The following is a 13,777-nucleotide window of genomic DNA, read 5'->3' as shown; positions in this document are numbered from 1 at the left end:
ACGACGAATTACGAAAAATGTGGAAAAGAATATAAACAAAGAACAGAAAAAATAAAAGAAGTCCCAACACTCTGATCTTTCAGGAATAATATATTTAGGGGTTTAGTATTTAATCGATGATAGGAATGTGCGTTTTTATAATTAGTAACGAACAATATTGAAAAAGAATGTAAAAAAAAACAGAAAGAATAGGAAAGGAAGTGATAAAGAATAAGAGGATTACGTGTCCGGAATTTCGCGCTGTAGTCAACATTTGACTATTCTTGATATCTATAACAAAAAACTCTTTTTGATTCTGCAAGCGGTTCCTATAATTTAGTGTCTCTGTTCAGTACATTGAATAAGTTAGGAGTAACTGGAGCGTGAAACTGCTTTACGAATTATAAATTGACAAGATAACACTTCATTATTTAGGAAAGTTTCCTTGCTTGACTTATGTGCGAGTTGAAAATGGCTTTTAAAAAATCTCCCTTTTGTTTAGCCTAACTAATTTATTTTTTATTTATTAGTTTTCTGAAAAGAAAATTATTGTGCCTGCTATGACTGTCCGTCCGCACTTTTTTCTGTCCGCACTTTCTCTGTCCGCCCTCAGATCTTAAAAACTACTGAGGCTAGAGGGGAGAAAATTGGTATGTTGATCATCCACCCTCCGATCATCAAGCATACCAAATTGCAGCCCTCTAGCCTCAGTAGTTTTTTTTTTTTATTTAAGGTTAAATTCAGCCATAATCGTGCGTCTGGCAACGATATAGGCCAGGCCAACTCCAGGCCGTGGTTAAAGATTCATGAGCCGCGGCTCATACAGCACTATACCGAGACCACCGAAAGATAGCTCTGTTTTCGGTGGCCTTGGTTATAAATGATGTTCCTGAAAACTCGATTGCGCCGAAGAAACTAAGGCGAATTTTTTACCTGTGCGATTCTGTCCTACATTGGTATTTGCTTTCTTACGAAAACACTGGTAGAAAAACCCTTCACAGTCGGAACAAGCAACTTCTCAGACACGCAAGCAAGCTCTGTCTCCCTCATTCGCTCGAATATTTACAAGGAATTTGATTCCATTCATCCGCCACATCTCTCCTTACTCATGAGTCCCCCATGAGCCTCGATATTTACAGTCTTATTCGTAAAAGTGCCCCATGAAACAATACAGTAAAACGAATGAACTGTGATTGTGAGTGCCTAGCCTAATCGTGTGCTTTTACTTCCCTCTCTTTTTTTCTCCCAAATGTTCTCACTTTCTCGCTCTTTTTTTTTTTAAAGACTATTCCTCTAACGGCGACTATCACAAGGCCACTAGCGTCCCGGTCGTTCTATAGTGTCTGACGAATAGCACCGAGAACCAGCAGGAGAGGCAGGCCCACAGGAGTGGCGTCCCTGCCAAGGACAACGCCCTTGGGGAAGGGGTCCCCGCGCTGATCTTCTGCTGGCTGGGGATGTTGTCCAGGACCTCGGCCAGGACGAACACGGACAGTCGCACGTCGTTCCTGATTCTGGGGTCCTTGTTGTTGATCATGTCCGCTATAATCTCCGCTGTAGGTTGGCAACGGTCCTGGAAAGGATACAAATGCGTAATATACATGGAGTTATTTACATAAACTTCAGTTTTGGGTAGTGCAAGTATTGTACTGCGTATAGTCTCAAACATTAGGTCGTGCAAGTGGTAAAAAGGCGATGATATATATGGATCTGTTTGCACAGGCGTCAGTTTGGATAATACAAATATTGTACAGTAAATGGGCTTAGAACGATAGGTCCCGTAAGAGGTGCAGATACGATGACGTACAAAGGTCTATCTGCAAAGACTTCAGTTTCGGTAACGCAAATATTATACAGTAAATGGTCTCATAAAATTTGGTCCTGTAAGAAGCAAAAATATGATAATACATATAGATCTAATTGCATAGACTTCAATTGGGTAATGCAAATATTACACAGTAAACACGATAGACTACGTGGATCTATTTGCATCAACTTCAACCGAGGTAATGCAAATATCATACAGTAAATAGTCTCCTATCATTAGGTCCTGTAAGTGATACAAACTCGAAAGTATATTTGGATCTATTTGCATAGATATCAGTTGAGGTAATGCAGATATTAAACAGTATATAGTCTCATAACATAAGGTCCTGTAAGGGATAAAAAGTTGCTAGATTATATGGATGTATTTGCATAAACTTCAAGTTAGGTAATGCAAATATTATACAGTCTATAGTCTCATAAAATTAGGTCCTGTAAGAAGAATAAACACAAAGATTATATGGGTCTTTTTGCATAGACTTCAGTTGAGGTAGTGCAGATATTATACATAAAATATATTCGTAACACTAGGCCCTGTAAGATGTACAAATATACGACAAAATATATATGGATTTATTTGCACAGACTTCAGTTTGGTTAATACAAATATTGTAAAGTACATAGGTTTATAAAATCAGGCCCTACAAAACGTACAAATTCGATAGACTACAGTGTGGGTGATGGAAATATTATATAGTATATAGTCTCATAACATTAGATTCCTGTAAGTGGTACAAATGTGATAACATGAATGGATCTGTTTGCGTAGACGCCAGTTAAGGTAATGCAAATATTATCCAGCATATAGGCTTATAACAATAACACTAGGTCCTGTAAGAGGAACAAATACGAAGACTAAATGGACGTATTTGCATAGACTTCAGCTTGGGTAATGCAGATATTATACAGTAAACAGTCTCATAATACTTTACTAGGTCCTGTAAGTTACTAGGTCCTGTAAGTGGTAAAAATACGATGGACTGTATGGATCTATTTGCATAAACTTCAGCTGGGGTAGTACAGATAAAATGCAGTATATTGATAGATACTTAGTTATAATTTCTTGATATGATAGTAACTCAAAATCGTACCAGATGTTAGTCGTGGCTGTAATACATTCCTGTTAAAAATGGTGTCGATATAAATCATCATTTGCAGATGCGATGTAAAGAGCGAAAGCATCACATTAGTTCGCTTAATATTTGTTCATAATTTTCACAAGCGATGATAATTAACATTTACAAGCCACATTAGCGATGCCCCCCTTTTTTTAGCCCATAATCATCATCATAATTCTGCATTCATTTGAATTATATATGCAAATGACCATAAATTCCCTACTGACACTATGGTATCATGAATATCGAGGTAAATTATGCTTTTGTTGCGGTTGTTGTAAAAATAAGAAAATTGGGCATTGACATGTAGCGTTCGTAGAGTCAAATTTTAATTTTACGAATGTGAGCGAAATACATATCATTGTTTCTGTTTTATTATTATTATTATTATTATTGTTATTATTATTATTATTATTATTATTATTATTATTATTATTATTATTCTTTTTTGTATAATTAACTTTCATGCAAAGATGCATTAGAATGAAAACGCCAAATTAAGTTAAAGAAAAGAAATAATATTGATATACATTAAAGAAAGGCTCTTGACAACCTCTCAAACCACAAGATATTTGTGGTTATTAGGAAAAGAAAAAAACATTACAGTAAAAGAAATCCGTTGGGCTTTCAGCCTTCTTCAAGTGAAAGTTGGTAAAGAAAATCCATCACGAAAGTATAAATATTCAGTGAGTATTGCTTATACTGCTATAATTCCAACTTGAAATAGTGGCTGAATGCCCTGGATCAGATCATAATGAAGTTAGTTGAAATTTGGATGTATTCTTTAATTAACCTCTACCACCTAGTTTCTTTCATAAACCCTCTTCTAAACACGTAGATGACTGAACTCGAAAGAAATTGACGCTTCGATCTGTTTAATTATTCAAGGAAAGAGCCTATCAGGCGTGCTGTCGTAACAATGTTAGAAAACAGTCGTACAGGATTTTTAGTTTTCTGTAAAGAAACTATTGTGCCGGCTTTGCCTGTCCGTCCGCACTGTTTCTGTCCGCACTTTTTTCTGTCCGCACTTTTTCTGTCCGCCCTCAGATCCTAAAAACTACTGAAGCTAGAGGGCTGCACATTGGTATGTTGCTCATCCACCCTCCAGTCATCAAACATACCAAATTGCAGCCCTCTAGCCTCAATAGTTTGAATTTTATTTTAGGTTAAAGTCAGCCATAATCATGCTTCTGGCAACGATATAGGCCAGGCCACCACCGGGTAATAGTTAAAGTTTCATGGGCCGCGGCTCATACAGCATTATACCGAAACCACCGAAAGAGAGATCTATTTTCGGTGGCGTTGATCATACGCTGCTCAGAAAATTCGATTGCACCGAAGAAACTCTGCGCATTTTTTTACTTGTTTAATATTGAAGATAGAGAATAGCAGAGTTCTTTGAATTTAACCCGTAAAGAATGCGTAGGCTCCATTAATTTGAAATTAAATCATACGGGACAGGAGCTTTGCATTAAGGTTTAAACGTTATTCCAAAAGAACTATTAAAAACGTGGGAAATGAAACTTTCGTATTCCGTGCATCATCCATTTTAAACCTGCTTCGTAGCAGTTATATGTTCGGCTTAACTTTACGCTGAAATCGGAAGCTAGTTTCGTTCTCACACAGGGCGGCGTCGATTGTATGATCTTTTTTACTTTTTTTTTCTTTTCCATTCATATATACAAAGTAACGGGAATCAACTTTCTAATATTTCACCTTACATATCTTGTTTTCCTTTGGCATCGCCTTGAGAACACAAGGAAATGTGTCAACTTTATGTTCCCTTCGTTCCTGAAACTCATATACAAAAAATCCCACTGAAAAAAAAGAATATTAATAAAAATAAACAGAACTTCGCCAGAAAAGGGGATGCATTCGAAGCTGCTTTGATTTCTGCTCCGCACCTTGATGAAGAACATCCCATCCCCCATAGAACGTGGGTTCCAGATGATTACATCAATAAACCACAAGTAAACAGACGACCACAGGTTTGCTTTGAAGCAGAGGTGACCCCTTTATGACCTGTTTGCTGTGTAAACTTGTTATTCATACAGCTCCTGGACCCACTTTATGAAGCCTGGACTTGGATCCTCAAGAATGGGCTAGGGTTAGTTTGGACCTAATGTGTGTGGGTCTAATATCCACTTTCTTATTCCGTCTGTTCACGGTGGGTGGTGGGGCCTCGTAATTCCATCTCAGTTATGTATTTTGTTTGCTGCTGATTTGCTCAAAGAAGGATGGAATGTTTTTCATTCTTTCACAAAAATAAAGCCAAGAGCTACTTTTCTTGCATGACAATCTATGTTCTGGACACCCGTTATACATACGAAATAAATTATTATTATTATTATTATTATTATTATTATTATTATTATTATTATTATTATTATTATTCAGAATATGTACTTTGTTCATATGGAACAAGCTCACAGGGGCCATTGATTTGAAATTCTGCCTTGGAGAGAATATGGTGTCCATTCGAAAGAAGCAACAGGAGATCAGTTATTAGAAAAACATAAATTAACGAGTAAATAAATAAATAGATTAATAAAAATGTACATAAGATATGAAAATACAAGTCGAACTGTATTAGGGTAGCAATGCATTGCATTGTGAATATATAGTCTATACATACGTTCTACTTGGTATAAATTGATAAAACCTGGTGTCTTAGTATTTAACAGTATCTGCTTCTTTAGAAATGAAGTTTAGTATTGTTCGTAAAGATGAAAAATATATGCTTTCAAGAACTGTCAGAAATCCAAATGTCGTTTGCATCCATTGTCTACTAATTCATCAGTGTTTTAATAAATAAATCAATGAATCAATCATGAAATTTAGGATAAAAAGCCAAGTAATGGTGACGAAGCACTTATCACATAGTTCCCCTTGGGTGTACAGTAAGTTATTCCCAAGGTATAGTGAACTGGATGTTAAACGAAATTTGTGTCTTTTGGTATTTGTGAATATAAAAAAGTTACAATGCACGTGAATAAATTCATATCATATATATATATATATATATATATATATATATATATATATATATATATATATATATATATATATATATATATATATATATCACACATTACCACAGGTGAAAAATAAGAAACGGGGTGTAGGACCCACACCACGTTTCTTATTTTTCACCTGTGGTAATGTGTGATAAATGAATCACGTACAAAAGTGATAATAATCATATATATATATATATATATATATATATATATATATATATATATATATATATATATATATATATATATATATATATATATATATATATATATATATATATATATGCACACAAATATATGTACAACATACATGCACACATATATATACATATATATATGTATATATGTGTGTATGTATGTATATAATATATATATATATATATATATATATATATATATATATGTATATATATATATATATATATATAATTAATTAATAGAATTTATTTTTTTGTTCCTTATCTGTTTCACTGAATAAGAAACACAGCAAATCAGATACACAAACACACATATATAAATAAATGAATATATATATGTATATATATTATATATATATATAAATATATATATATTATTTATATATATATATATATATATATATATAAACATATACATTTATTTATATGTGTGTTTGTGTATGCTATTTGCTGGTGTTCCTTATTCAGCAAAACGGGTAAGAAAAAAAATAATTCTATTAATTATTAAAGATCGACACTCCAAGAAACCATGGTCATTAAGAATGCAGCCGAATGCGGAACCAAACTCCACTGAAGCAAGGCAACCAACGGAATCTAATTAATTCCTGTACACCGAGGATTAACACCGCAACCAAACACATGGCGGCTGCCAATCGTATAATATCCTATCACGCAATACATCTGGCTTATGCTCTGCCAATAGACTCATCCAATTAATCACAGATTATTCCCTATTAGATGGGAATCAAAGTCGCCTTGTTAATGATAGCTTACAGAAGGAGGCTCGGAATGCTGCTTCTGGGAACGCCGATTACATTAATTTGGTCTTTATTTTCACGTATTGGTTTTGTTTCCGTACAAGCCATGTATTATTTCATGTTATTTCCGCTATCATTAGGTTTCTTCTTTTTTAAATATATAATCACTTTTTTGCAGTCCAACTTGAAGCCATAAATTCTTCACAATATTTTCTTTAGTATTCTTAATCATTCGTTTTGTGAGAATGATGGTCATGAATTTGCTTATGGGATTTGAGGGGCTGCACGAAAGCAAGACCCCGTGTTGTCATAAGGCCAGCTTAAACTTTTTTCTTGTATTTAAGATCTTCAGTTTAAAGTATTTTCATTGTTTTTATAATCACATATTTTCATAATTGTCACTTTAGCGCCAAAAAAAAAAAAAAAAACATCAAACACTTCAATTTACTTTCATATACCCTGACAGCATATTTTTGTTACACTACATTTTAAAGAAATATTTTGATAAAAGTTTAGTTATTTTACTTTTGAAAGTTTCAGACAAGGACACTAGTTTTAGCTTGAGGAAGAGGCCTTACGGAAATAAATACAGAAAAATAGTTTTAGGTAGAAGAGGCCTTACGGAAATAAATACAGAAAAAAATAGTTTTAGCTAGAAGAGGCCTTACAGAAATAAATACAGAAAAAATAGTTTTAGCTAGAAGAGGCCTTACGGAAATAAATACAGAAAAATGTTTTAGCTAGAAGAGGCCTTACGGAAATAAATACAGAAAAAATAGTTTTAGCTAGAGGAGGTCCTACGGAAATAAATACAGAAAAAATAGTTTTATCTAGAAGAGGCCTTACGGAAGTAAATACAGAAAAAATAGTTTTAGCTAGAAGAGGCATTACAGAAATAAATACAGAAAAAATAGATTTAGCTAGAAGAGGCCTTACGGAAAAAAATACAAAAAAAAATTGTTTTAGCTAGGAGAGGCCTTACGGAAATAAATACAGAAAAATGTTTTAGCTAGAAGAGGCCTTACGGAAATAAATACAGAAAAAAATAGTTTTAGCTGGGAGAGGCCTTACGGAAATAAATACAGAAAAAATAGTTTTAGCTAGAAGCTGCCTTCCGCAAATAAATGCAGAAAAAATAGTTGTAGCTAGAAGAAGATGCCTTACGGAAATAAATAGAGAAAAAAAAGGCTAACCACATACCCGTTCCTCCTGGAACATGTTTAACGAATAAGATTCATTCCTGATACTTGAGGAAGTCTGGTAATTCCGAACTTGTAAAACGAGATTCTCACTCGTCGATTCGTACAGCTCCAAGTGGCATTCATCCTGCAAAACAAAGGGAGAGATGTAAAATAATGAATGAATTGTCCATCTAAAGCTTACGTTCGTACATCAGTGGGTATTCACGCACAAGAGCTTTCATTGCAATGCAGGAGGCTCTTTTGTGACTATCAAAAGAAAGAGAAAAAGTATATATCATATAAAGTTATGTAATTCATTACTACTATATAAATACTGCAATGTTTGTGTGTGTATATATATATATATATATATATATATATATATATATATATATATATATATATATATATATATATATATATATATATATATATATATATATATATATATATATATATATACACATACATAAATATATATATACTTTATATATATATATATATATATTTTTTTCATTGGCTTCTCACTGCCCCTTTGAATAAAAATATCTCTCTCTCTTTTTTCTCTCTCTCTCTCTCTCTCTCTCTCTCTCTCTCTCTCTCTCTCTCTCTCTCTCTCTCTCTCGGTCACTTGATAGACAGAGCCACAGACAGGCAGGGAGAATGTCCATTAACTTTAGGCTGCCCATCTGTATAAAAATCTTTCACCTCCTGACGTTTGAGGCAGTTAACCTAAATTTCCATTTTGTTGTATATGACTTCTTTTTCTGAAATTTCATACACGGAATTCTATCTACCATGAATCAAAAACAAGGCTTTCACTACGTTTTCTTATTGTTCGGGAAACGTCATGGGATTTAGTTACAGAACGCTGAAGGTATTTGAGAATTTATCAAGAAAAGTGGACACAGTAGTTTATAAAAAATGAATTTTACAGCAATGACCTTGGGGATAGAAAGAATTAAACTTATGTTTCAAAATTACAAAATATTCTTGCATCCGTATTCTTTGTAATAAATATGAATAAACAAAAGATTACTTTTCTGCTTGTATGTATACACATGAACACATACATAATATATATATACATATATAATATATATATGAATATAATATATATATAATATATATATATATATATATATGAATATATAATTTTATATATATGAATATATGATATATATATATATATATATATATATATATATATATATATATATATATATATATATATATATATAGACTTACATACATACATACCTATTGGTGTGTGTGCGTATGTACACTTACATACATACACACATTATATATATATATATATATATATATATATATATATATATATATATATATATATATATATATATATATATAATATATATATATATATCACGAAGGAAGCAGTAGGAAAGGCATCCTCATCATCTACAGTTTATTTTCAATGCCGACGTTTCATGACGAATTCCAAGTCGCATTTTCAAGGCTATAAAATATAATATAATTTGCGAACATCAATAACAAATTAATGCAATGACAACAGCTCTTTCTGTAGTAAAAATATTTAAAAACAAAACACATTCCAATAAGTAAAAGGAGTTCACTAAAATCTTAAAACAACCTACCTACATGAAGGAAAGAACAAGACTAATATAAATAAGTAAAAACAGAATGAGGAAAACCAGTTGCCCAAACTAGGCTATAAACAATTTCACTGAGGACGATTGAGTATTTAACGACGGTACAGTCTTCTTGATAATTATGGATTCTAGGATGGTTAAGTCGTTGTTGTTCTGCACTTGGCCTAAGATGGAAAAATCCTTGCTGTCAATATAAGTTTTACATAATTTTGAATGATTTCGTATATTTGATTGCTCAGGATTAGATAACCTGATAGATGATGAGGATGCCTTTCCCTACTGCTTCCTTCGTGATGTATACTTCGAGCCTCAGCTCCGGCCCTTATATATATATATATATATATATATATATATATATATATATATATATATATATATATATATATATATATATATATATATATATATATATATTTATTATATAATATTTATATATATACTGTATATTGTTTCTGTTTGTATGCGAGTTTAATCTTTTATAATAAATTTGGAGGCACATTTTATCAAAGCATCAAGCTTATTAACTAGTCAATCAACTTTTTTGACGGCACCGCGCTGGAATATGACCTTGCTTGTAAAAACTGGAAAATGTAAGTTGATAACGATAAATAAACTCATTTTGGGGCCAGCTTATGATTTAGGATACAGAATCGTTATAAATTGCTGAATATCATCTACTATAACTGGGTCATAACTTTGGCATATTCACTTAAACTGAAAGTATAGTTTTTTTTTTTTTGGTTGATGGAGGTATAAACCTATTGCTTGGGCTTTTTTTGAAAATCGAATAATTTTTGAGTTACCGTAATTGATTGTATTGTTTTTCAGGTACAAGCTAACCGAACCTAACTCAAATTTAGCCTCAACTAACTTCCCTAAACAAGGTTAATGGTGTAATATCACCTTTTGTTTTTCCTGCAGTCTAATCTAAGGCTTTTCGAGAATATCATACAGGCTGGATTTTCCTGTCACTAAAAAAAGTATACCTTAGTTTTACCAGACCACTGAACTGATTAACAGCTCTCCTAGGGCTGCCCGAAGGATTAGACTTATTTTACGTGGCTAAGAACCAATTGGTTACTTAGCAACGGGATCTACAGCTTATTGTGGAATCCGAACCACATTATAGCGAGAAATGAATTTCTATCACCAGAAATAAATTCCTCTAACTCTTCATCAGCCGGCCGCGGGAATTGAACTCCGGCCCATCGAGTGACAGTCTGAAGCTCAACCGACTCGGCCAACGAAGGGCTATAGCAGACTAGTTTACTCAGTACAGTCACTAAAGATTTGTCAATATCTTCTTTGCACATCTTTACGTCACATGTGTAAGTAGTCCTTTTATATAAATGATAATGAAACGCCATTAATATAGAATAGAGAATAGTACGGGATAGTGCCACTTGAGCTCCTGTGGGCACTAGAAGAGTTGGAATACCTAAAACTACATGAATGAGTAATAAGAGACGTTGCATTTTGTATTTGGTTTAAGCTGCTAGATTTGGTAACAATATGCAAAATGTTTTAAGATTTTGCCCTTTCTTGGGTGCACACATGGTGAAATCTGCCCTTTTCCTAATAGTCGTTCCGAGAAGAGGTAAATTGGCGGACGAAACTGTTGCACATTTCTTAGCATTTTGCATTTTTCATTTTCACCATGTGGGATACAATAGGGTGATAAACTTTCGTGTCTAAGAAGATTAACAGTATTACGAGACGGGGATGCTGGGGATGATTGGAGATTTGTGGAAATGAAAGCACAGGAAAGGCACAAGCGGCATAATTTCAGTGATGATGACGATGATCAATATGATGATGATGATGATGATGATGACCGATCGGTTCGAAACTTAATGATATCAAACCAAATTGTATAAAACTTCTTTTGGTTAAAAACGGTGCTAGACCTTCCATGTGAAGTTGTACTTACGAAAAGGTCAACCTGTTCGCATCCAATGTCCCCTTCAAGAGTAAAAGAATGAAGATAGACATTCTCGACAAGGGACTGTTATATCTCGTCATTTTTGTCGTATGCTGCATGAACTCAATCTGGGGCCAATTTAGTTGCTTGCAACACGTCACCAAGTTTGAGTCAGTTCATCCGTGGTTCTTCCAGGAATGAAATCTCAATTAGATTTTGACCAAAGCAGGTGTCAATGGAGTGGGGAAACCCAGTGCCTATAAAGACCAGGCTCAAAGAAAACAACCCCGTAGGAGGGTACTGCCGTCAGTGCACCTCACGCGGTGCACTGTAGGCATTACTTAAGGTTCTTTGCAGCGTGCTTTCGACCCCTAGCTGCAACCCCTTTTGTTCCTGTTACTGTGCCTCCTTTCATATTCCCTTTCTTCCATCTTACTTTCCACCCTCTCCTAACATAGTGCAACTGCGAGGTTTTTCTCCTGTTACACCTTTCAAACCTTTTACTGTCAATTTCCATTTCAGCGCTGAATGACTTTATCGGTCCTAGTGCTTGGCTTTTGGCCTAAACTCTATATTCAATTCAATTCAGAGCCAACAGGAATAACATGGACAGAGAAGGAAACTGACAGCCACAAAGGAGGCGCACTATCGCAAAGAGTGGGAACGATTCTTTCTGATTTGTGGACTATATCCTACTCAAAAATTAAGGCCTAAAATAAAGTAATATATTCCGGCAACAGAATCCGGGTAGCAGAAAATTCATATAAGGAGTAAAAACATTAGAGTATGACGGTAACTAAGATTGTATTTTATCTAATTTTATAATTTCAGTAGCAGATCATATTTGACTTTAATTACAGTTGAGTTATGATGAAATTATTTTTTCATGAAGCATACATAAAAAAAAGATGTTTTAATCAAGGCTTGATGGGTATACTTCTGAAAATTAATAATTTGCTGTTTAGTATATTAGAAAAAATATACCAAGTGCAATATACCTTTACGTGTCAAGTTCTGTGTCATTACCGCCATTGCTATATAAAGGTTAATTCAAACGAATATTGCTCTTATGACCGGTATGAATATAGGAAGAAAGGTATAGCCTGCTATTGTGTGTGTGTGTGTGTGATGGAGAAACATGAATTGGTATTTGCGCAACGAAAACCTCCTGATAAAACCAATAAACAGATATAACGCTTTTGAAGTGTTAAGGAGCTGAGTGAGCGTAACTAACCTTTGTCTGGGCCCCAGTTTTATACTAGACCAGTCACCCTTAAGTATGCATATGCTAACAAACGCTTGGTTTCCATTATGAAAACTTTGAATCCGTTTAAACATCTTATCTGTTATTCTGTAGATCGTCAACACACTCCACATTTTCGCTCTGACATTCTCGTTAGTTTTTTGTAGGTCTATGTATACCACATGTAGCTTTTCCTTTTACTTTTCAAAATCTTTGATTTGTTTTTCGTAACACTTATATAGTTCGCACTTCCTTTTCCTCGTTTAAACTCTCAGTCCTTCCCTTATTAAGCCATCTATTATCTGCCTTACTTTCTTAGCAATAATCCTATCACACATCTTCCTGTGTATACTAAGTAAGGTTATCCCCCTTTAATTCTTACAGTCACCTTTATGAACCTACTACAGTACAGTGAAACGGTTATTCCTTTTACCGACTCTGTAGAATCTCTCCATCATGGACATATACCTTGCAAATCTTCGTCAGCCACTCAAGTCACACTTTAGGTAACATACTGCAGCATCTCATTATTAATTTAATTCATGGTAGCTTTCCGTTCTCCAGATTCTTAATTGTTTTCTCAAGAATTCCCAACATACAGTAACACTTTCCACCCTAGTATCACTCAATTCTACCATTTTAAAACTGTGTTGAATGTTTAGAGTATTCAACATTCAGCAAATCTTCAGAAAACTTACTCCACCGACCACAGCATTCTTCTCAGGCAACATTTCTCCATGGGCATCACTTATTCTGAATCTAATTGTTAAGTAACCTTTTTCTGTGCATTTATTCCACTATAGAATGACTTTATTATCCCTAACGTCCTCGTTTGCCTTCTTCTGTTTGTATTACTTGACGCCATTCTCTTAATTTTTCTTGAGTACTGAATTTTTCAT

General features: G+C 33.8%; 1 protein-coding gene across 1 annotated transcript in view; it reads right to left on the bottom strand.

The window, feature by feature from the left end:
* Positions 1-1,156: 1,156 nt before the first annotated feature.
* The window catches only part of LOC136855546 (uncharacterized), a 364,203-nt gene continuing 351,582 nt past the window's right edge, over positions 1,157-13,777 (bottom strand). Inside the window, exons 16-17 of the mRNA XM_067132662.1 lie at positions 8,097-8,222; positions 1,157-1,552 (exon numbers count right to left, since the gene is read on the bottom strand). Of these exons, the coding sequence (XP_066988763.1) occupies positions 1,286-1,552; positions 8,097-8,222 (393 nt within the window). The 3' untranslated portion in view covers positions 1,157-1,285. The remainder of the gene's footprint in view (positions 1,553-8,096; positions 8,223-13,777) is intronic.

This window comes from Macrobrachium rosenbergii, chromosome 3, assembly GCF_040412425.1.
Source record: "Macrobrachium rosenbergii isolate ZJJX-2024 chromosome 3, ASM4041242v1, whole genome shotgun sequence".
Lineage (NCBI taxonomy): Eukaryota > Metazoa > Arthropoda > Malacostraca > Decapoda > Palaemonidae > Macrobrachium > Macrobrachium rosenbergii.
Note: the sequence above shows the minus strand (reverse complement) of the source record. Positions and strands in the feature narration are given on the sequence as shown.